General features: G+C 36.2%; 2 protein-coding genes across 3 annotated transcripts in view; one reads left to right on the forward strand and one right to left on the reverse strand.

Moving 5' to 3' along the window:
- The window catches only part of LOC131801853 (protein sidekick-like), an 81,096-nt gene that overhangs the window by 27,599 nt on the left and 27,767 nt on the right, over nt 1–25,730 (forward strand). The window contains exon 2 of the mRNA XM_059120878.1: nt 21,276–21,395. Within this exon, the coding sequence (XP_058976861.1) occupies nt 21,276–21,395 (120 nt within the window). The remainder of the gene's footprint in view (nt 1–21,275; nt 21,396–25,730) is intronic.
- LOC131801854 (uncharacterized) lies at nt 16,139–18,893 on the reverse strand. Of its 2 annotated transcripts, none has more exons than XM_059120880.1 (2): nt 18,602–18,893; nt 16,139–16,703 (listed from the first exon to the last, which is right to left on the reverse strand). In XM_059120880.1, the coding sequence occupies exons 1-2, from the start codon at nt 18,874–18,876 to the stop codon at nt 16,154–16,156; spliced, it is 825 nt and encodes a 274-aa protein (XP_058976863.1). In that variant the 5' UTR covers nt 18,877–18,893; the 3' UTR covers nt 16,139–16,153. The 2 variants fall into 2 exon arrangements, with proteins under 2 accessions (XP_058976863.1, XP_058976862.1); XM_059120879.1 differs by having other exon boundaries at nt 16,139–16,709.

Genomic DNA, 25,730 nt, shown 5'->3' on the forward strand with positions numbered 1-25,730 from the left:
GCTCTAACGATAGCCATTTGTGGTTTTCCAGCCAAATATAAAGAAATCTTACTATCACGCTTGAATTTCATCACGAATAACTTTTTTCTGGAAAATTCTCAACAAAATGCTTTTGTACGCTTGTGAACAATATAATGAGCTGTCACTGGAATAATTTTAACAGCTGTTGGAAGAGTGGCTTAGAAATAACAGCAGTCTGAAATTGGTTGTAGTTTTTTCATCTCGCCCTGTACACCCTTATTTGATATGGATCCTTTTTAATACCTCAATTATGAGTCTTTATTAATATCACAATAATTAAGGTAGCAATATGCACTGCAGTGACACATTGTTTGTTCACTTGATTATTTTTATTATTTTATGAAGGAAAACCGCTTCATTCACAATGCCTTAAGGCAGCAATGCTTCATTTTTATGTGAAGCAGTAGGAACATACGAAAAATATTATTCTGAATTTTTCACTTTTTCGCAATTCATTCATTTGCATAACAATTGTTTCCACATAAATATATTTATTTCATTATGTATGCCACAGAAAGGAATTAAGCAAATATACGTACATGAATTCATTATTTTTGGACAGGATTTTTGTTCATTTACGTTTTCAGTGATTCTCTGTCCTTCTCTTTTTTTTTCCCTGACATGCATAAAATTATAAAGATTTCGGTTTTACTTTCACCAATAATACCTGTAATGCTTGCGAAGATAATGGCGGGATATTCTTCATTAAAATTTTGTATTTTTGCATACTCAGTGCAGGTCCTTTAAATCAGGGATAAAATTCAATTTAAATTTTGTATATGTATATATGTGTGTGGATGTGCGCGTTGTTTCGTTTTTGTTTTTAAGGCATCATCAGGTGCTTGTTGTTTTCATTGAATGCTTTCTCGTGAATATATATTTTTTTTGCAAAAATTAAATTTATTTCCATCTGTTGTCAACGAGTGTAATGACAAAAGGTCACATGTCACATGATGGCATAGATAAAGCTTTTAAATCCTGGAGAATTTTATATATTTAAAAATCAAGTACTTTGGCCATTCTTAAAACATCATTATTAAGGCTTTCATGGTTCTTGGGAAATTTTTCTAAAAACAGCGATTACTACTTATGAGTCCTTGAACAATATGCCTACAAAATTCCGATCCCATCCCATATAAATAGTCCGCAAGTATCGACTAATATTCCACACATTTCTTGGAAATATATATTTTGTAAAAATATTATATTTCGCCGCCAAAGGTCTTCGGAACTTCCTCTTAAGAATTCCACTCTTACTTTTTAAGGTTATTTTAGAAATATTCTATTATTCTCCGTGAAAAAAAATATATATATTCTCCCAAATTCAACTTTGCTTATACGATTATAATATATTGACACAATTTTCGATCGGACATTTCCCATGACTTATACAAGGGTGTCCAGCATGCCTATCTGACAACTAATTTTGTATCCGTAAATCGTAGTCAAATCACAATTCAGAAAAACTACTTAGTTTATTGTAATATTGTTGTCAAAAGTAGTCCTTTTGGCCGGCCTTATGGAGGCCTTGGACATTCCCAGGAAAAATATTGAAAAAAAAATCCTTGAAAAAATGAAAATGAAAAATGCCCAAAAAAATAAATTCATGACTTGAAAAAAATATTTTTAAAAAATTAAGTATTATTATTTCACTTTACTTGGAAAATTATGGAAAAATATTCTTAAAAAATCCATGATTATTGGTCCGATGTTCCTTGGAATTTTTTTTTAATTATCCACCGTTATTGGTCCAAAGTTCCTAGGAAAACATTCTTTAAAACCCATGTTTATGGTATTGACGTTCATTGGAAATGCAGGCTGAGATGAAAAAAACTGCAAACCAACTTCAGACTGCTGTCTCGTCCGATAGCTGTTAAAATTATTCCAGTGGCAGCTCATTATATTATTTACAAGCGTACAAAAGCATTTTGGTGAAAATTTTCCGGAAAAAAGTTATTTGTAATGGAATTCAAGCGTGATTTCTTTATATTTGGCTGGAAAACCACCCGTGGCTATCGTTAGTGCACTCCAGCATTTAAATGTGAATAAATCTTTTGTTTCTCGTACCATTCAAGTACCGAAGTCAAGTAAGTGGACGGAAGAAAACACCAACATCAGCAGAAATGGTTCGAAAAGTACAGAATCGACTTGATCAAAACCCTCGTCGCACTCGCCGAAAAATGGCTCTTGAGCTGTACATATCGCAATATTCCATTCGGCAAATATTAAAAAATGAACTCGGGGTGAAGCCATTGAAATTCCAGAAAGTACAAGAACTTTTACCGCAACAGAATGAAAATAGACTCAAAAAAGCTAAAGAGTTGCTTCGCTTGTGCGAAAGTGATGAAATGCCAAATTTGGTTTTCTTCGGTGAGAAAACAGTCGTTGTCCAGCAGTTTGTAAACAAACAAAATGATGATGTTTACTTGCCAAAGAGGTCAGCTGAAAATGTACACCTTCGATTGGGCACCAGAACTCAAGCGCCGGCCATGGTGGTGGTGTGGTCCACCATAACAGCCGATGGTCGCTCTCCGCTCGTATTAATCGACCGAGAGAACTTTATGATATAGAAAATAAATTGCAAAGCTAGTAGATTCTTGCAGGTTCAGGAACAGAGCAATTATTCAAAATTTTTCATTTTTTCCAACTAAAAATACTCGGATTTGAAAAGTTTGCACAAAATTGGATGATTCTTTCTTGTTCAAATTTTTTTTTTGTAAAAATTGTGACTTTTTGTGGGGTAAGTAACAAAAGGAGTGGACGAACGTAAAACCCCAGATAAACTCCAAAAATTTTTAAAAATACTCTATTATTGGACCAAAGGCACTTTAAAAAATATTTGTATTAATATCCATGATTATTGATCTTACGATCATAAAAATCCTCTTAGTCTTAGAATCCAATTGTTCAATACATGACAATTGGCCCGAGAATCCTCAAAAATAAAATCCACTACTATTTGCCGGAATGTCCCAGAAAAAGTCCATGAGTATTGCATATATTTTAAAAATATATTCTTAAAAATTCGTTATAGATATATAGATATGATAATCTTCGAGGTATAAAAAATATAAAATATGTTTGGTCTTTGATATTCATTCTTCACGAGCTTTATAGACCTACTCTTTTTATATCCTTAACCTTATGACTGAGAGGATTTTCTATATCATTTGCGAAAATGTGTCTCATCGAAATAACGGTCTAGGTCAATTTGGACCAAATCCATTTTAGGACATTTTGAGCCTTCAAAAGGCGTATACATAAACTAGTGGTCATATTAAAAAAAATACTGTTTAAATTTTTAAATTAAATTCATCCACCATTTCCTGTGGTCTTACTTTTCCAAAAACATAATTTTAATATTTAATGAAAGGTATACATTTCTTTCATTTATTAAATAAACTGTTGATAAATCATTAAAAATCACCAAGAAGCTCTTATACGTGGCATAAATCAACAGTTCGTTTTCACCATTCCTTGAGTCATTAAAATAATTTTTCAATATTCGTAAATAATTCGCAGGATATCATTTAATTAAAATATATAAAAAAAACCTTGAAAATCAACTGTACAGAATGTATAAACACTTTCAATAATGGACCAACGGGAGGAAAAGTGTAAACGAAAATTGCTGGCTGGTAAACGGAAGTTGAATACCCAAACCTAGAAGTCAAATAAATGATGATGCTTCTATATACTATAACATTGATTGTATGTAGGTACATATGGTATACTTCATTTACTCGAAAGAATGTCACATCTCAAAAAAATCAAATTCGAGAAAAATGCATTCGACTTTGAATATTGAAATATGAATTCTTGAATTAAAATAATACTTCACAAAATGTATGTCCTTCATAGACTCAACACAGGTTGAGATAAAAATAAAACTGCAACAAAGTCAAACTCCATATTTTTTTTTTTTTTCAATTTTATTGAGTGAAAGCAAAAACTGTCGGAAATAGCATTAAATTTTAGAATAAGTTTAGATTTATTCGAATTGATCATCTTTGGCACGATCTTTGGCCTTCAAAAGGCCAATGAAGCCGTCACACGCTGCCTGAATGTTGCTCTGCGGTATTTTGGTCCATTCCCGGTGAAGCATTTGCTTGAGGTGATCGACACTTTGGTATTTTTTAGTGCCAACCTTGCTTTCCAAAATACTCCAGACACAATAGTCCAACGGATTGGTATCCGCAGATTTTGGTGGCCATTGTTCTCTGGAAATGAATTTGTAACCATTCTTGGGTGGCGTGTGCTGAGTGCGGTGGTGTTGAGTCCCGTTAGAATGTCCAAGGTCTGCGGCCAAAATGTTTGCGTGCCCAAGGCCCTCCAGAATATGTTCACGATAATATTCGGAATTTATTTTGATGCCACGGTCGATTAATACGAGCGGAGAGCGACCATCGGCTGTTATGGCGCCCCACACCATCACCATGGCCGGCGCTTGAGTTCTGGTGGCCAACTGAAGGTGCACATTTTCAGCTGACCTCTTTGGCAAGTAAACTCGATCATTTTGTTTGTTTACAAACTGCTGTACAACGAATGATTTCTCATCGGAGAAAACCAAATTCGGCAGTTCACCACTTTCGGCCAAGCGAAGCAATGCTTTAACTCTTTTGAGTCTATTTTCTTTCTTTTGTGGTGTAAGTTTTGGTTTTTTATACCCTCCACCTTGGAATACCCTTTATACCCTATATTAACTTTGTCATTCCGTTTGTAACATCCTTAAATATTCATCGTAGACTCCTTAAATATTCGTCGTAGACCCCATCCGTCTGTCTGTCTGTTGAAATCACGATACAACCCACATTATTTGACGTAGAGCGCCAAAATTTAGCAGAGCAATTTTTATTGTGTCTAGGATGGTTGGTATTGAAAATGAGATATATCGGTTCACGTTCTGGTATAGTCCCCATATAACGGTACCTCCCGATATTGGGTATTTTGATGATTTATGCGACATTTCTTCACGGATATGTATAAAAATTGGTAGTTGTAGATCACAATGAGTCCCAGTTCGTGTGGCGAGTCATTGTAATTATAGGTCCACGTTTTGGTATAGCCCCCATATAACGGTACATCCCGTTATTCGGTAATTTTATGATTTTTTGCCACATTTTTTCACGGATTTGTCTGAAAATGGTATTTGTAAGTCATAATGGGTTCTAGCTCCTTTGGCGAAACATTGCATGTGTAGGTCCACAATTTGGTATAGCCCCCATATAACGGTATCTCCCGATATTCGGCATTTTAACGGTTCTTGCCACATTTCTTCTAATGTTTGCTTTACTCTAAGGTGGAGGGTATTAAAAGTTTGACCCGGCCGAACTTAATGTTTTTTTTACTTGTTTTCAATGGCTTTATCCCGAGCTCATTTTTCAATATTTGCCGAATGGAATATTGCGATATGTTAAGCTCACGAGCAATTTTTAGGTCACTGCGTCGAGGGCTTCGATCAAGTCGCTTCTTTATTTTTCGAACTATTTCTGCTGATGTTGGTGTTTTCTTCCGTCCACTTCCTTCACGTCGGGCCACGCTACCAGTATCACGGTAACAAGCGATGGTACGAGACACAAAAGATTTATTAACATTTAAATGCTGGAGTGCTCTAACCATAGCCACTTGTGGGTTTCCAGCGAATAATTTTTTTTTTTGAAAATTCTCACCAAAATGCATTTGTACGCTTGTAAACAATATAATGAATAATTTTAACAGCTGTCGGACGAGTGACTTAGAAATGACTGCAGTCTGAAGTTGGTTGCTGTTTTGTCGATTAAGGTCAATCTATAGGTACCAAATGTCTTAACGCCTTGGGTCCTTCTAATATTAACATGAGATTTTGATAGAAAAATATGTATTAATTGTATGAAAAAATAGAAATTACTAACTTAAAAAACGCATATTTTAGAGTTATTCCACTTTTTGAGTGAATGAAGGGGATGTATTTTGTGTGTATTTCATTGGTTTTAATTCCCATATATTTATCATTTAATTGTATTGTGTTATTTTTTTGGTTGCCTTATTCAATATAACCAATATTTACAGTGAAATTCATTCATTAATTTAACGGATATCGGTTTATTGATGAATGGCCAACCGACCAACCGGTCAGGCCAATATGGTAAATTTTAATGTATCAGATGGCCGTTCATTGCCAACCATAAAAACTCATAATTATGAATTGTTGTTGGATTTTCTGTTGTTGTACGGACTTGCAAAAACATTTTCATTATTTAAATCAAGCATAAATATGACACACATATTTGTGAGTGTGTGCTGACTGCATATTTTTACACGCCAGCCAAAAATGGTGTTGAGGCCCACCAATGGTGCGATGCATTAAGGTGAAGAAATATGAAGTGAGTGTGGCATTAAATTATAAAGAACTTTTCCTTAAAAATATATTGAACAGTTTTTAAAATTTTCATGACACAGAAAACGAGTATTCATAGTTCTTGTAATTTTTCTTTCCTTTTTTTTAATTTGATTAAGTGACAGAAGAATATAGGTTATGACAGTTTTTGTCTTACGCCCCTGGTCGACAAGCCGGATTTCAGCACATTAATATATTTAATGTTTATCGATTTTAATAATGAAAAAAATGTGTCGAGTGCTTTAGTCAGAATATGGAATATAAATTATTATTGACATTTTTAATAATTTCATTCAATGCGACAACAACAATATGACCAAGGTAACCATACCATAACGTAACATAACATAATGAATTAAATAGAAATAATAAATGTACGTTTTCATTTGATGTTCATATAACTTTTAATGAACAATGGGAAATTGCAAATCAACTTTTAAACCATTATATTTTCGAAAGACTGAACCTACATATCCCCACTTTACAATTAGATCTAATGGCAGAAAAATACGTGTTACAATGTGTGAAGTTTAAAGAGGACTAGGGAATTATTTCGCATTTTATGACAATTATGATTATTACTTTTTATATTCATGCGAGATCTATCGCTGTCTCATTCGGAATGTGCGAAGGTTGAAGAAATCGAAAAGTAAATTAATATATAACTAAAATTATTATTATTCTATTGTTTTCCTTTGGGTGGGTATATATAGATATTGCCGAGGACCAAGTTTGGACGATTTTCATTTCATTTTTATACGCTACAACACTATGTGTTGGGGGTATTATAAGTTTGATTGGGCCAAAAATTATGTAACACTTCGAAATATTGATTTCCCACATAGGAAAGTATATACGGATCTTCCTATCTCGCCGAGCTGAGTCGATCTAGCTATGTATGTCCATCCGTCCGTCTGTCCATATTAATTTGTAATCACTCTACAGGTCGCAATTATGGCCCGATCTTCACGAAATTTAGAATGAAGATGGAGCTAGGGTCAGAATAGAACCCTATTTCTTTTGGAGCATAATATTTAGGGGTTGGAATGGACCAAAAACTGAAAAAAATCCTGATTTTGCAGTTGCTCTAGAGGTCGCAATTATAGACCAATCACAGCGGAAGTTAGCATGGGGCTAGAGCTTAGGGCTGGGCAGAAGCCTTCCAATTTTGATGGTAATCGGGTAATATTTAGTGGGTGAAAAGACCATGACACTTGTGTTAAATAAAATCAAATTTTCCATTAAACCGCGAATATTTTTAATCCCGGCGAAATCGCAAAAAGACGAACAGGTCAATCCTGAACGTTACGTAGATGCCGAGAGTAAATATATCGGATATATATAGCGAAATATGTACAATACATATATACAAAGGAAGAGAATGTTAGCTAAAATGCTTATATCTCAAGAATGGCTGGACCAATTTTGACAGATTTTGTCAATTCAGAATGCCCTCTTGACATAAAAGCATAAAATCCAAAGAAATGGCGAAAAAAATATACCAATAATGATGTTAATATAGATTTTGTAGTATTTTATGACATTTTTTATTTTTTTTCATATTTTTTATCACATGCGATTTTTTCAATTTGACTTATAATATTTTGTAATATTTTTTCACCTTACAATACAGGTTGGGGTTACTATATAAGGATTGCAAATATCGCCCGATCCTCACGAAAATTTTCACAAGGATAGGGTTGGGCCCAGAAGGGCTAGGCCTATTGTTTTCAAAGATGTCCGCAATATATTAGCGGTTGAAATGGACCAACAACAAAAATTTTCTTGATTTTGCAGCCGTTATAAAGGTCACAAATAGAAACCAAAGTACACGAAATCTCGCATGAAGGTAGAGTTTAGGACAGCGGGTGCAATGGACCACTAATTTTGAAGTATCAGCATTACTTACAGGCTATATCCGAAATACACAAAAGGCGAACTTCTGACATTTTTATGCTGATTTCGTTGACGAATATAGCCAAATATCGTAAACAAGCAAATCTTATAGATGAGTCTAAATTTGGAGATACAGAGGGGCTTCTTTCTTTTGGAGATGATTGCAAAATATTTAGGGGTTCAAATTAACCAAAAACAGAAATGTTTTTTCCGATCACACAATTTAAGCCAATCGAATTCTAGCATTTTGGATGACCATTGAATTATATTTAGCTGTAAAATGGACTACAACAACTAACAGCCCGACGAAGTGCATAAATATTGGGCAAATGTCCCTTGCCAAAATCCTAATTTCAAAAGCGAAATCTTCCAATATGGATTTGGATATAAGGGGCTTCTAACATATTATAGTGTTGTAGGGTATAACATAGTCGGCCCCGCACGACTATAGCCTTTGCTTACTTGTTATTACATGCAGTTATATTCTAAAGGGTGATTTTGGGGTTAAAAAAGGACTTCATAAGAACTTCTACTCAAAGATTGCTAGAAGGCTGCTTATTTTTTCGAGATAATATCTACCCGTTACAAACATAAAATACCAAGTTCTTACCGACTCAGTTTATAAATTTGGTTAAAGCCATCGAAATACCTATAACGGTAATCTAGCTTCAAAAGGCGGTTGTTCCGACTCGATCTTGATGATCTCTTCAAGAGAAACATGGAAATCGTTAACATGACTTGGAATCTTATTCGGAACTCCTCGGAAATCCTCGAATATTTAGAGGTTTTGCAGTAGAATGACACTTCTCCATTTAATATACACAATCCCCTTTTAAATTTAATTTTATTTTAAAAATCCACACACAAAAGTAAATAATTAAAAGATATTAACTCATTATTCAACTTCCACCTCACGCCTGATTTTAATGAAAAACTTCACTCCATTGTCAAAGGTATCTTTAAATCTTGTGTCAATTTAATCCATGCAATACACCATATTTATGTATGCAACTTTCGTCTTCTCTTAAATTTTAATTACCAACAAGCCGACCAGCCAACCAAGCATCCAACCAACTGTCCAACCAATATATCCCCTGTTTAACTACCAACTCAACTCAGCTGAGCTGTCCGGCAGGACTTTGGCATATTTCACACATTCGAACTTACGGGCATACTATAATACGAAAATGGTGCCAAAGAAACAAGTAAGGAGGCATGCAAGTGACATCTGGGCCTCTGCAGCATCAAACACACACACACACATGCATGCATAAGTATTAAACATGTTATTATTATGGCGAATCCTCTCCGTGTATTTATCATCACCGCAAGGAAATCAGCAGCTCAGGGCACATGGAGAACAAGAGCCATACATACATGCATACATTTTTCGGGTGATATGCATATAAATAAAATCAGGTTGAAAGCGATTTCGTGTCAAATAATTCCAGGATAAATTAATATGTATGCATGTGTGTGTGCGTGTGTGTATTAAATTTAAAATTTTTGTTTGAAAGAGTATTCGATATTGCGTATACTACATTTATACTCTACTGCCCAGAAGCTAACGGCAAATCCAGTTCATTGCCAGTGGTCAATATAAATATGTGCATATGTATATGTGTGTGCATGTGTATGTTTTTATAATAACAATAAATCCTCTTGGACTTTAGACAATATAAATTGTGGAATTTATAATAATAAAACTGAGATCTAAATACAAATTTTGAATTAATTTGGAAAACCTGGCGGGGCGTGTTGCTAGAAATGATTTATTTTATAGAGATTTAAATTTCATAAAGTTGTCAGATTTTTATAAATACTGTTAGGATATTAGAACAATAAGCAAAGTATATTCCAAATAAATTTAAATAAATATAAAATATAAATAAATAAAAGAATAAAGTACATTGCCTGATTTACTGACTGACCGATTGTCTTCGCATGGCATATTTTGTGACATATCATAAGGCGATGCCAGGGCCGCACTGGAATTCTGCCGTCCTTTTTCTTTATTATAATTTGACATTGTTATGCCTAGCCATGATGCCAAGATGAATATGTACTCACACCTTAAATTTTTGAGACTTTGGGAGAGATTAGGTTAGATGTTCGATATAAGGCAGGGGTTTCGAAAATTCGTACTAGAGGGGAAAAGGACCAAAAGTAACTAATTATGGCACAATTGGTAGTAGGTGAAGAGATAAATTGTGAGTACATATACAGGGTGATATAACAAAACTGCAACAAAGTCAAACGCCATAATTTTTACATTTTTAATTTTATTGAATGAAAGCAATAAATATCGGAAATAGCATTAAATTTTAGAATAAGTTTAGATTTGTTCGAATTGGTCACCTTTGACACGAATTATGGCCTTCAAACGGCTAATGAAACCGCGACACTCTGCCCGAATGTTGCTCTGCTGTATTTTGGCCCATTCCCGGCGAAGCGCTTGCTTGAGGTGATCGACATTTTGGTATTTTTTAGTGCCAACCTTGCTTTCCAAACTATTCCAGATACAATAGTCAAACGTATTGGTATCTGGAGATTTTGGTGACCATTGTGCGCTGGAAATGAAACGAGGAACCTCATTTTGTAAACATTCTGGGGTGACTCGTGCTGAGTACGATGGTGCTGAGTCCTGTTGGAATATCCAAGGTCTGCGGCCAAAATATTTGCGTGCCCAAGGCTTTAATACACCCTCCAGAATATTTGCTTTCCAAACTACTCCAGATACAAGAGTCCAACGGATTGGTATCCGGAGATTTTGGTGGCCATTGTGCGCTGGAAATGAAACGAGGAACCTCATTTTGTAAACAGTCTGGGGTGACTCGTGCTGAGTACGCCGGTGCTGAGTCCTGTTGGAATATCCAAGGTCTGCGGCCAAAATATTTGCGTGCCCAAGGCTTTAATACACCCTCCAGAATATTTTCGCATTAATATTCGCCATTTATTCTGATGTCACGGTCGATTAATACGAGCGGAGGGCGACCATCGCTTGTTATGGCGGCCCCCACACCGTCACCATGGCCGGCGCTTGTGTTCTGGTGGCCAACCGAAGGTGCACATTTTCAGCTGACCTCTTTGACAAGTAAACACGATCACTTTGTTTGTTTACAAACTGCTGGACAACGAATGTTTTCTCATCGGAGACGGAGAAAACCGAAATTCGGAAGTTCACCACTTTCGACCAGGGGAAGCTACTCCTTAGCCCTTTTGAGTCTATTTTCTTCCTGTTGCTGTGTAAGTTCTTGCACTTTTTGGAATTTCATTGGCTTTACTCCAGCTCATTTTTCAATATTTGCCGAATGAAATATTGCGATATGTTGAGCTCATGAGCCATTTTTCGGCTACTGCGACGCGAGTTTCGATCAAGTCGCTTCTATACTTTTCGAACCATATCTGCTGATGTTGCTGCTTTCTTCCGTCCACTTCCTTCCTATCGCGGTTACGAGCGATGTCACGAGACACAAAAGATTTATTCACATTTAAAGGCTGAAGTGCTCTAGCGATAGCCACTTGTGGTTTTCCAGCCAAATATAAAGAAATCACACTATCACGCTTGAATTTCATCACGAATAACTTTTTTTTCTGGAAAAGTCTTACCAAAATGCTTTTGTATGCTTGTAAACAATATAACGAGCTGTCACTGGAATAATTTTAACAGCTGTCGGACAGGTGGCTTAGAAATTACATTAGTCTGAAGTTGATTGCAGATTTTTCATCTCACCCTGTCTCTGGAAGAACAAGTACATTTTAACATTTTCTAAAATTTTGTAAAAATCTCATGTAAAGTGAAATTTCCGATATAATCCAAACCTGGCACGTTGCAATATTTATATTATATTAATTGAGGTCCGATACGAAATGATCAACATTGGCCCATTCCTTCGGAACCTACTCCATATGGGGTCAAAAATTTGAATAATCATAACAGAAGTTAAGATATATTAAAATAATCGAACATAGGTTGAGGGAATACACCTGTCTTTTTATATAGAAACCCTACTTGCAATAAATGATGAATATAGTTCCTGATTTTATTTATTAAAAACTACTTCGTTGCGCCATCTATGCTTCAAGTATTTTAAATTGCATGTAAAATATTTCCTCATAAAGCACTTTCTGTTAAATCTCTTCTCTTAATGTAATTTATGCCATTACATTTAAGTTTTCAAAGAATTTCCAACATTTGCCAAAAAAAAAACGGAAAACAAAAATTCCAGAGATGCCGATACAAAGATTATTGTCCAAATAGACAAAGATGAAGAAGAAGAAGAAGAATTATAATCAAATGCATTTTACTCCAGCTTGTTTTATTTTTTCTTCGTTGACAACTCAAAGCAAAAATATTTCTTTTGTATATTTTTGAATAACATATTTCTATTGTCGCTGTGGTAGTTCTGCTTCTTCTTCTTGATGTTGCTCCGCACAGATTGTATTCAATTGAATTGAAATTTGTTGTTTCTAGTTTCGACGTTGTCCTTTCTGATAAACAATACCATGACAAATGGTGTACTTTTTCAACATTTAGCTAAACAAATCACCAGTTTTGTATTTTGGTTTTGCTGTTATGTTTTTGTACTTTTTGCCCTGATACTGGGTTGGTTGGTCCATGGTCTCTCTTTCTCTCCCTCTCTCTCTTTGCGTCTTCAAAACAGCACAGTTTGGAATTTAATAACAATGACATAAAACAAAACTATAGAATTTGTATATTTCTTATCTGCGCTGAGAGGATATTAAAGTTCTGCAAATTGGTCCAAAGGACAAATGTCATTATTTCCCAGAGTTTCTTGTAGTTTTGGTAAAAAGAGAGGGATATGAAAAATATTTAATTTCATGGTGGACAATTGTAGATCGAGTTGTGGAAATATTTTTTAAGGGGACAATTGAAAATATAAAGAATTGTATCGCTGTCATCCATTCTATATGAGAGGGTTTTCTTGTAGAAGCCCAGAAGGGGCCTTCCTACAGAAGACCAAAAGGATTTCTTATAGAAGACCAGAAGGTCTTCTTTTAGAAGAACAGAAGGTCTTCTCATAGAAGACCGGAAGGTCTTCTTTTAGATGAGCGGAAGGTCTTCTCATAGAAGAGCGGAAAGTCTTCTTATAGAAGACCAGAAGGTTTTCTTTTAGAAGAACAGAAGGTCTTCTCATAGAAGACCGGAAGGTCTTCTTTTAGATGAGCGGAAGGTCTTCTTTTAGATGAGCGGAAGGTCTTCTCATAGAAGACTGGAAGGTCTTCTAATCGAAGACTGGATGGCCTTCTAATCGAAGACTGGAAGGTCTTCTAATCGAAGACTGGATGGCCTTCTAATCGAAGACTGGAAGGTCTTCTAATCGAATACTGGAAGGTCTTCTCATAGAAGACTGGAAGGTCTTCTCATAGAAGAATGGAAGGTCTTCTCATAGAAGACTGAAAGGTCTTCTCATAGAAGACTTGAAGGTCTTCTCATAGAAGACTGGAAGGTCTTCTCATAGAAGACTGGGAGGTCTTCTCATAGAAGAGTGGAAGGGCTTCTCATAGAAGACCAGAAGGTCTTCTCATAGAAGACAGGAAGGTCTCCTAATAGAAGACAGGAAGGTCTCCCAATAGAAGACAGGAAGGTCTCCTAATAGAAGACAGGAAGGTCTCCTAATAGAAGACAGGAAGGTCTTCCAGTCTTAGAAGACTGGAAGGTCTTCTAATAGAAAACTGGAAGGTCTTCTAATAGAAGACTGGAAGGTCCTCTAATAGAAGACTGGAAGGTCTTCTAATCGAAGACTGGAAGGTCTTCTCATAGAAAACTGAAAGTTCTTCTTATAGAAGACGAAAAGGTCTTCTAATAGAAGAGCGGAAGGTCTTCTTATAGAAGACCAGAAGGTCTTCGTATAGAAGACCAGAAGGTCAGCGTGAAGACCAGAAGGTCTTCGTATAGAAGACCAGAAGGTCTTCGTATAGAAGACCAGAAGGTCTTCGTATAGAAGACCAGAAGGTCTTCTCATAGAAGACTGGAAGGTCTTCTCATAGAAGACTGGAAGGTCTTCTCATAGAAGACTGGAAGGTCTTCTCATAGAAAACTGGAAGGTCTTCTCATAGAAGACTGGAAGGTCTTCTCATAGAAGACTGAAAGGTCTTCTCATAGAAGACTGGAAGGTCTTCTCATAGATGACTGGGAGGTCTTCTCATAGAAGAGTGGAAGGGCTTCTCATAGAAGACTGGAAGGTCTTCTCATAGAAGACAGGAAGGTCTTCTCATAGAAGACAGGAAGGTCTTCTCATAGAAGACAGGAAGGTCTTCTCATAGAAGACAGGAAGGTCTTCTCATAGAAGACAGGAAGGTCTTCTCATAGAAGACAGGAAGGTCTTCTCATAGAAGACAGGAAGGTCTCCTAATAGAAGACAGGAAGGTCTTCTAATAGAAGACTGGAAGGTCTTCTAATAGAAGACTGGAAGGTCTTCTAATAGAAGACTGGAAGGTCTTCTAATAGAAGACTGGAAGGTCTTCTAATAGAAGACTGGAAGGTCTTCTAATAGAAGACTGGAAGGTCTTCTAATAGAAGACTGGAAGGTCTTCTAATAGAAGACTGGAAGGTCTTCTAATAGAAGACTGGAAGGTCTTCTAATAGAAGACTGGAAGGTCTTCTAATAGAAGACTGGAAGGTCTTCTATCAGTAGAAGACCTTCTGGTCTCTTATAGAAGACTAAAAGGCATTCTCCAATCTGCATATGGAGACTTTCAAACCTTAACTTTTTCCTCCTCATGGTGGATAGTATTTTCAAGTTCGACCCGCCCGAAATTTACGGTTTTTTTTTTTTCGTTTTCATTTTGTTTTTAATATTTTTAATAATCGCAATTCATTAATTTTCATTGAGTTTTTTTATTTAAAAAATGGCTACAAAATATTCACAAGAAAAATAAATACTAGAAAAACATAAAACAAAGCAACTAGAGACTCAAACAAAGTTCCTACTGATGACGGACAATATTGAGAACCTTGGCCGTGGAGAAGCCAAGAAATGGGAAGGTGTGCAACTTAGGAGGAGGCGTTGCTGGCAGCAGATAATATATGAACCAATGTAGAATATGCAGCGTAGTCCTTGGATAAGTTAGAGATCGATAGAAGAAACATTTGAAACGACTACCCCAAGATTTGTTAAGGCCTTCCTCCAGAAGGGAGATTTGTTTTTGTAGCTTTTGGATTTCTTCGTTCAGGGCTTGCTCCTTGCCATTAGCCTTGGACAACAGTTGTTCATTGTAGCTGGAAGGATGTAAAATTAGAAAACTTTACTAAAAATATTTTCAAAACCCTTACTCATTAATGCGCTTGAACTCATCCAGCTGTTTTGAGCTGTTATTGAGCTCATCTGTCTTTAATTTCAGTTTGGCTTCAAGCATACACAGTTCATAGTCCAGTTTATAGATCTAGTAAAAAAAAGTATATTGAAAATATAACTCAGAGACCTCCCCCACCAATCCATGATTACCTTATTGATAAGCTCATTCTTCTCATTTTCCAGAGATTGAACTTTCCTCTGCTCCATTGAGAAATTTGCCTGGAGCTCTCGCTGTTCAGTCATGACTTTAAACAAATTCGTATTGGCTTGTGATATTAACGAATTTAGATTTTCTATTTCCTGATCCTTGACCTCGATTTGTTGTTGCAGCAATTCCTTGTCGGCCCCAAGGCTTATCAGGGAAGTGGTTAAAATTTCACACGATGACTTGGCATTGGTTATGTCCTCGAGAGAACGTTTCAGTTGGCAGCTGAGTTCATCGTTACGTTTTTGCTCCATGCGAAAGAGCGAGTTGAAAACATGCAATTGATTGCGAGCCTTAATTGCCTGTCGGATGAAATATTTAAAAAATGAGGAACTTCTAAAGACCTCCAGTACAACTCACACAACGCTTCAATTCCGTAACTTCTTCCTGCAGTCGCTTAACTTCCGCTCTTCGTTTACGCCAGGCATTTAACATGATTATTGAGAAAATTCTCAAACCTGCTGTTTGAGATTCAAGCTGAGAGCTATTACCCGAGAAATGTTGGCCATAACCATATATTTTCTGAACTATGGATGAGGTCTCTTGGTGGGAAATATAATAGGGATTATGGTGGTGGTGCATCGCCGCAACACCATTCCCCTTGGCCACCAAGGACTTTCCATGTAACTCATGCTCTTGGTTACGGCACATATGCTTCATATCCATTTGAGATATTGATTTCCGTTGACGATATGCCAAAATAATACCGGTCTTTTGACGTTTCAAAACAGCGGTGGTGAGAGTTTCTTCCTGGGTAGTTATTGAGCCACGTTCTTTTGAGGACTGGAAGCTCACCGACGAATTTAACGATTTGCACGAAGACGAGGGTGTTAATAACAGAGATCTTGGTATTTGTGATTTATTTACAGATTTCTTGGGCTGTGAACTGTTGCTGGACAATAAAAAAGTGAACGATTTTACTTTTGCAATGAGAAAATTTGAAAACACTTAATCGCGAAACAGAACAGAGCAAATTTGAAGTATGAATGACATTTTTTTAAACAATTACAAAAAATTGTCTCACAGAAACTTCATCAAAGAAATAAAAAAGTACAATAATGACATTAGAAATTTGGAAAATAAAAATAAAAATATTTTTCTTTTTTTTTCAAATTTTTATAATAGGGTGTAACGAAAAATTAAAATTTTCTCTTATTACGTTCTGAATTCCTAAAAAAACAGATTTCCGAAATGCGAATTCCACTTTTATCTCTCTTTCACTCGCTCTCTCTCTCTTTCTCTCTCTCTAGGAACTTTGTTGAGTGCTTGCATTTGTGGTTTTAGCACACAAATCCCACCATATTATGATGGTTTTTACCCTCCCTTGCCTTTGCACACGATCTTGCCCCAGTCCACGGCCCTAATTCAGAAAATATATGTTCCCACTAGATATCACTTACCCATTTCTCTTCTCTATTTCGAACATCTTGACTACCACTCGTATTGGCCCAACAGTAGTACTTGAGAGCGCTCTCATATAAAACCAAAGAGCGGAGAGCGTAAACTTCTGGTGGAACTCATATTTTTCGAGTACTCTTAGACGCTCTTAGATCTTCTCTTAGATCTCTCTTAGATCTTCTTTGACCTTCTCCCTTAGATCTTCTTTGACCTTCTCGCTGATATTCGTTTAGAAGATAAGTTGTTCTTCTTTCAGAAAATAAGTATATCTTCTTTTAGAAATCTAAATCTAATCTTCTTTTCTTTAAGATCAGTTGATCTTCTAGAAAATCCATAGATTTATTTCACACCTCCTCCTTTCACACCTTACACAGAAATATTCTGATCTACCACAAACATTTTAATTCTCCTTTAAGATCTTTGATCTTCAGATAGATAGATCACCTGATCTGATGACTAAATTTTGTCAATCTTCTCATAGAATATATATAAAAGTCCGCTCACATAAAATCTACAGATGTTATCAAGGGAGATGTGCAGATCTGTTTACAGAAGATCTGCTATAGAATTTCGGTATATCATATAGAAAATCTCTGGATCAGCTTATGGAAAATCTGTAAATCTTTTTGGGGGGGGAAACTTATATCTTAAGATTTTCTATCGAGCGTCTGATAGAAAATGTACAGATCATCTACGATATGCATTAGAAGATCTGTTGATTTCCTAATAAAAGAACTCTGTAAATCTTCTCTGTAGGAAGGCATTGCAAGTTTCCCCAGGGAGATCTTCGGTTTTTAGGGGGTAATCGGAGTTTTTCCATCTGTAGATTTTAAGATCGTTAAGAATTCTCTGAGAGTTCTCCTATAGGAAAATGGTTTTCCAAGACGACACAAACTGAAGACCTTTTTCACAAGCCTTCGCAACTTCACATCAATCAATTTCCTATAGAATAATCTTTGGATAATCAATTGGGAAGATCTGTACAACACAAGACCTACTTCTTTTAAGAAGTTTTTCCAATGGAACATTTTTCCCCTCACTTACCCCAATTTTTTCACAATACCTTCGCAACTTCACATCAATAAATTTCCTTCAGGATAATCTTTGGATAAGTTATTGGGAAGATCTGTACAACTTCTATTGATCAGATCTTCTCTTAATTTTCTCTGCAAGACCGACTTCTATTTAAGAAGTTAATTTCCTTAATTTCCTTCTTTCAACAAAAAAACTGGAGTCGACTCATAGGGCTCCTTGTGTAAATCGGAACTCAGTGACAGTGAAAATTTTCTTTTAAGGCATGGATTTCAATATTTCCATTCATTTCCAATGGATACTTTTTTAGGACACACCAAGGCATAATCAAGAATTGTTATTTGATATACTTACGTGACCCCTACTCCAGCCGACTTTTTCGACAAACGTTTCGGAATCGATTTGCGATATTTATTTTTCATCTGGCTACTGCCAATGCTTGGCCTTCCATTCTTGTGATTTTTCACTAGAGAACTTCGTTGAACTTGAATGTCAGCTGAAGATGCCGACGCCGGATCGTCGTTACTTCTTGTCGTATCTGACGATGAAGATGTGGGTGTTTCATTTTCACTGGAATTATCCGGTGTTATTTCCAATGGCGGTATGGATGTCAATACGACTTCGGGCATTGTTAATTAGTTTTTAATGGGCGGTCAAATATTTTATTATTTTTTTTTTTTTTTAAATATTTTTTGTTGAAGTTTTGTAGTTGTTGCAGTTTGACGAAATAGTCAGTGTCTATGCGAGTTTAAAATTTTATTTTGGTTAAAAACGGACTGAGTGAGGAAAGTGAGGAAGAAGTTAGTAGTTAGAACGCTGAGGTATTTGGTAACAGAGGATGTGTGTTAAGGGGAGAAAAACGGATGTTATGGCGGCCCACGCCATTACCATGGCCGGCGCTTGATTTCTGATTGCCAACCGAAGGTGCACATTTTCAGCTGACCTCTTTGGCAAGTAAACACGATAATTTTGTTCGTTTACAAACTGCTGGACAACGAATGTTTTCTCATCGAAGAAACCCAAATTCGGCAGTTCACCACACTTTTGAGTCTATTTTCTTTCTGTTGCGGTGTAAGTTCTTGCACTTTTTGGAATTTCAATGGCTTTACCCCGAGCTAATTTTTCAATATTTGCCGAATGGAATATTGCGATATGTTCAGCTCACGAGCCATTTTTCGGCCACTGCGACGCGGTTTTCGATCAAGTCGCTTCTTTACTTTTCGAACCATTTCTGCTGATGTTGCTGTTTTCTTCCGTCCACTTCTTTGACGTCGGGCTACGCTATCAGTATCACGGTAACGAGCGATGGTACGTGACACAAAAGATTTATTCACATTTAAATGCTGGAGTGCTCTAACAATAGCCACTTGTGGTTTTCCAGCCAAAAATACAGAAATAAAACTATCACGCTTGAACTCCATCACGAATAACATTTTTTCTGGAAAGTTCTCACTAAAATGTTTTTGTTCGCTTGTAAACAATATAATGAGCTGCCACTGGAATAATTTTAACAGCTGTCGGAGGAGTGGCTTAGAAATGATAGCAGTCTGAAGTGGGTTGCAGTTTTTTCATCTCACACTGTATATGGTCAAGGCTATATAAAAGCCTTAAACAATTTGAAATTTGATTTTGAAATTTTTTCTACAAACCGAGTACTTTCACATCCGCTTGGCATTTTCTAAAACCCCGACTGGCTATTGAACAGTAAAATTATAAGAAAATTGACAGCGAATTCAGGAAAGTGACAAATTTTTCGAACATAAAACAAAGTTTCGTGAAAACCGAAATTGATGATAATTTTTTTATGATACCTGTTAATTTTACAAATTTCTCTTGTTCAGATACTCACATCGAAATTCGATATAGAATATTGCTCTGCTTTGACACTTACACCAAAAAATTATAAATTATGGAAGATTTTGGCTAAAAATGGAAACGTACTAAATTCACGGTTTCATGGCCGTTTGAAGGATATAATAGTTCTGACAAAGGGGACCAATTCGAACAAATCTAAAATTTGATGCTATTTCCGACATATTCTGCTTTCATAGAGTTGCTACGATCCCGTTTAAAGGTAGTTTTTAACCATTAAAAAAAGGACCAAATCTACCCCTCTAGTGAGGTGAAAATGTTGCCAAAGACACTATATATCTAAAATTTAAGGATTCCAAAGAATAGTAATCCTGAAATTGAAAGAAATGGAAGTGGGGGAATCTTGATTTTTCCTGTAATTATTTTTTATGTTCCACAGTGTAATCTACATATACTATTTTTATACTGTAACTTTTGCTTAAATTATGCTGGAAAAAGTAATGCTATGAAAATGCTACAAAAATGTGGAAAAAATCACATTACATATGACCCAAACATGATATGTAAACTAATCTTAATTCGCAATACACAATAAAGGCCTCCACTGGACATGTAGACAACCATTCTATTTATATTTTTTATTTTTTTAATTTTTTTTATTTTTTGTTAAATTTAAAACCCACACCAACCACAACTTTGATGAAATAAAAGCCATAATGGCTTTAAAAGTGGTCTACGGCAAATACTTCAACGTAAACGAGACAATTACCACAATTTGTACAAATTGTGGCAGCCAACTACACTTTTTTACATGTCTAACCTGCCTTAAGGGCGATTTTGTTGTTGAATTTGAAAACCAGTACTTATCGCACTTTTTTTTTCGAAACATTTCATTGCAACTTTGTTTTTTTGGTTTTTGTTTTTTGCATTCTAGAGTTAAATGTTTTAGAACAAAGATAATTGGTTTTGTTGGATATGAGTGAATGAATGTACATCTTTTTTATTGTAGTCCTCACATTTTTAGTATCACATCAAATCACTGTTTATACAACCTCTTCACCCACCCATGCAAATTTATAACACTTTTTTTTTTTGGTAACCAAACTATTTTCGTTGTAGTTATTTATTTTCATGTTTTTTTAGAACAGAACCGTAATTCCATTCATATTGTTAATTGTTGTATGTGTTTTCTCTTTTTTTTGTGTTCTCCCTATAGCCTCGGCCCCTGTCATGGAAGTACCACCACAAAATGTAACCGCTTTGGATGGTAAAGATGCAACTATTTCCTGCCGTGCTGTTGGTGCTCCCAATCCAAACATCACTTGGATTTACAATGGTAAGTGTTGTCGTGCGCAAAACTTACTAAACCCACAATTTAAAAAACCAACGAAAAAAAAACAGACAGCTAAAATTATTTGAAAACAAAAAATGCAAGACAACTTTTTGGGGTGTTTTGAATTCCGTTTGGAAAAAACCAGACCAGAGAACCAGATTTTTTATTCATTTTCCACTGTATTTTTTTTTTTTCGTGGTGCCACTTGAAATTGGCGAAACAACACTAATGTTATTTAACAGCGGTATAAATTCATAATTTATGTTTTGTGAAGTGCGAAATTGCTTTGCGGCCAATGTCAAGCCAGCAAAAGAAAATATTTTTTTGCTCCATTTCCGTAACTGCGATGTCCAAATTGGATTTGGAGGTTTTAGAGAAATTAAGAAATAAATTGTTAAAGAAAAAACCTAAATGGAATTGCAATTTTTGCAAAGAAATTAAGTTTTAAAATCTGTTTCAGAAATAGGGTGTCAAGCCTTAATAATGATAAAATGAAGAGAAGAGCTGAAGGTGTTTTCCTCGAAAAACACAAAGTCTTCTCAAAGGGTTTTTCGCAAACAAAAGCAGAATGTCTTCTTAGGAAAAAAGCAGAAGATCTTTTCAGAGAGGATCAGAGGATTTTATCAGAGAAATTTTTAAAATATTCTCATAGAAGAGGTAAAGATCTTCTCATAGAAGAACTTAATGTCTTCTCAGAAAAGATCAGAGTATTTTACCAGAGAAGAGCTGCAGTTCTTATCCTAGAAGAGCTTAAGATCTTCTCCCTGAAGAGCTTTTGGTATTCTCAGAGAAGAGTTTTAGGTCTTCTCGAGCTTAAGGTCTTCTCTCATAGAAGAGCTGAAGGTCTCCTCTCATAGAAGAGCTAAAGGTCTTCTCATAGAAGAGCTAAATGTCTTCTCATAGAAGAGTTTAAGGTCTTCCCTCATAGTAGAGCTGAAGGTCTTCTCTCATAGAAGAGCTGAAGGTCTTCTCTCATAGAATAGCCGAAGGTCTTCTCTCATAGAAGAGCCGAAGGTCTTCTCTCATAGAAGAGCCGAAGGTCTTCTCTCATAGAAGAGCCGAAGGTCTTCTCTCATAGAAGAGCCGAAGGTCTTCTCTCATCGAAGAGCTTAAGGTCTTCTCTCATAGAAGAGCTGAATGTCTTCTCTCATAGAAGAAGAGCTGACGGTCTTCTTTCATAGAAGAAGAGCTGACGGTCTTCTCTCATAGAAGAAGAGCTGACGGTCTTCTCTCATAGAAGAAGAGCTGACGGTCTTCTCTCATAGAAGAAGAGCTGACGGTCTTCTCTCATAGAAGAAGAGCTGACGGTCTTCTATCATAGAAGAAGAGCTGACGGTCTTCTCTCATAGAAGAGCTGACGGTCTTCTCTCATAGAAGAGCTGACGGTCTTCTCTCATAGAAGAGCTGACGGTCTTCCCTCATAGAAGAGCCGAAGGTCTTCTCTCATAGAGAGCCGAAGGTCTTCTCTCATAGAAGAGCCGAAGGTCTTCTCTCATAGAAGAGCCGAAGGTCTTCTCTCATAGAAGAACTGGCGGTCTTCTCTCATAGAAGAGCTGACGGTCTTCTCTCATAAAAGAGCTGAAGGTCTTCTCTCATAGAAGAGCTGAAGGTCTTCTCTCATAGAAGAGCTGAAAGTCTTCTCTCATAGAAGAGCTTAAGGTCTTCTCTCATTGAAGAGCTTAAGGTCTTCTCTCATTGAAGAGCTTATGGTCTTCTCTCATTGAAGAGCTTAAGTTCTTCTCTCATAGAAGAGCTTATGGTCTTATAGAAAGCTGATACTATACAGGGTGAGATAAAAAAACTGCACAAAGTCAAACGCCATAATTTTTTTTTTTTAATTTTATTGAATGAAACCAAAAAAATGTCGGAAATAGCATAAAATTTTAGAATAAGTTTAAATTTGTTCAAATTCGTCACCTTTGGCAAGAATTATGGTCTTCAAACGGCCACACGCTGCCTGAATGTTGCTCTGCGGTATTTTGGCCTATTCCCGGCGAAGCACTTGCTTGTGGTGATCGACACTTTTGTACTTTTTAGTGCCAACCTTGCTTTCCAAAATACTCCAGACACAAAAGTCTAAAGGATTGGTATCCGGAGATTTAGGTGGCCTTTGTGAGCTGCAAATGAAGCGTAAGTAACCATTCTTGGGTGGCGGGTGCTGAGTGCGATGGTGCTGAGTCCCGTTGGAATGTCCAAGGTCTGCGGCCAAAATGTTTAAAGGCTTTAATACACCCTCCAGAATATTTTCGCGATAATATTCGCCATTTCTTCTGATGCCACGGTCGATTAATACAAGCGGAGAGCGACCATCGGCTGTTATGGCGGCCCACAACATCACCATACCCTGGTGGCCAACCGAAGGTGCACATTTTCAGCTGACCTCTTTGGCAAGTAAACACGATAATTTTGTTTGTTTACAAAATGCTGCACAGCGATTATTTTCTCATCGGAGAAAACCAAATTCGGCAGTTCACCACTTTCGGTCAAGCGAAGCCACTTTTTAGCCCTTTTGAGTCTATTTTCTTTCTGTTGCCTTGTAAGTTTTGTTTTTTTTTTTTAATGGCTTTACCCCGAGCTCATTTTTCCATATTTGCCGAATGGAATATTGCGATATGTTAAGCTCACTAGCCATTTTTCGTTCATTGCGTCGAGGGCTTCGATCAAGTCGCTTCTTTAGTTTTCGAACCAACCTGAAGTTGGTGTTTTCCCCCGTCCACTTCCTTGACGTCGGGCTACACTACTAGTATCACGGTAACGAGCCATGGTACGAGTCACAAAAGATTTATTCTCATTTAAATGCAGGAGTGCTCTAACGATAGCCACTTGTGGTTTTCCAGCCAAATATAAAGAAATCACACTATCACACTTGAATTCCATCACGAATAACTATTTTTTTTTTCTGGAAAATTCCAAAACCTAAATGCTTTTGTACGCTTGTAAACAATATAATGAGCAATCACGGGAATAATTTTAACAGCTGTCGGACGAGTGGCTTAGAAATGACAGCAGTCTGAAGTTGGTTGCAGTTTTATCATCTCACTCTGTAGGTGGAGATCCCAAAGGGTTTGCTCATAAAAGAGCCAAAGGTCTTCTCACAGAAATCCTGACGGCCTTTTCCTATAATATCTGATGGTCTTCTCATAGAAGATCTGATGATCATCCGATGGAAAACCTGAAGGAACTCCGCATCAATTTCCTGATATACATCTCAATGAATACCCGTAGATTCTCTTATGGAATATGATATGAGTTTTTTTTTATCTAAAACAGTGTTGAATCCTATATGAATTTCTAGAAATAAAAACAAATATTTTTATTAAAATTATTTTTAACTGACATTTGCTGTTTCCTAAAAAATGTCAAAATAATCTACATGGCCTTTGGCCACAATATATATATTTTATGTTGTGGATAAACTACTTGCATGACATAAATATGGATTTTTTTATAAATTATATATTTTTTACTAATCACAGATTCGTATTCATTTTTTTTCTCTTCTCCTTTTTTTATATGCAAATAATTTAACAACAACTACTGCAAATTTACCACCAACTGCTAACTAACCAAATTCAAACTATCAATAAAACGGATGTTTGAATTATTGCTACAAAAAAAAAATAATAATATAACATAACAAAAAAACCAACAAAATCCCCTCTCTCTCGAAAAAAAAACTCCGACAAAACTGCCATAAAACTATTTTTAAATGGTCGTTCAATGGATTACCTTTTTGACGTTGTGTGGCACCTCATATCCCTATTTGCACCACCATCACCACCAACATTGGAATATGGGTGTTTTACCCCCCCTGGTCAACTTGTACAAAATCCATGAAATCCGTCGAAACGAAATTTGTGTGGATCCCCCTTTTGTTGTAATTCTTTGCCAACAACAAAACCACAATTTAATGTCCAATCTAAAAACTAAATGACTTTAATTGCACCGCCCTGCAAACACTCGCCTCAACGCTGCAATAATGCTTGACATGCGTGGCACAATAAATATTTGATGCAACATTAAAATATGTGTGTGTGTGGGTGCGTCAATAAAAACATTACTGTCATCATCGCCATCGTCGTCATAACTTAATGCCATGGAAAACACTTTGGCTATGTGGCGTCATAATATGCACTTAACTTGGCGGAAAAAAAACACCTTATTCAACATTACTGTCTGTCGGCGTTTTTGTGCTGGTGTGTGGCATGCCACAAATGGCACAAACCATTGACAATATTTAATATTTACACATTGCTTGCAATTGTGGCGCCCAACATATACACGTTTTCCGTTCCTGTTTTTTTTTCGTCGCTTGTTTTGGTTGCAAAACAACAAACT

Source organism: Musca domestica, unplaced genomic scaffold (assembly GCF_030504385.1).
Source record: "Musca domestica strain aabys unplaced genomic scaffold, Musca_domestica.polishedcontigs.V.1.1 18, whole genome shotgun sequence".
Lineage (NCBI taxonomy): Eukaryota > Metazoa > Arthropoda > Insecta > Diptera > Muscidae > Musca > Musca domestica.

Excerpts from the sequence above, each read along its gene's own strand:
- LOC131801854 (XM_059120879.1), bottom strand. The coding sequence starts at position 18,876 with ATGCCCGAAGTCGTATTGACATCCATACCGCCATTGGAAATAACACCG. Across the intron at positions 16,710-18,601 it reads TCGGCTGGAGTAGGGGTCAC|CAACAGTTCACAGCCCAAGA; the intron begins GTAAGTATATCA and ends TTTATTGTCCAG.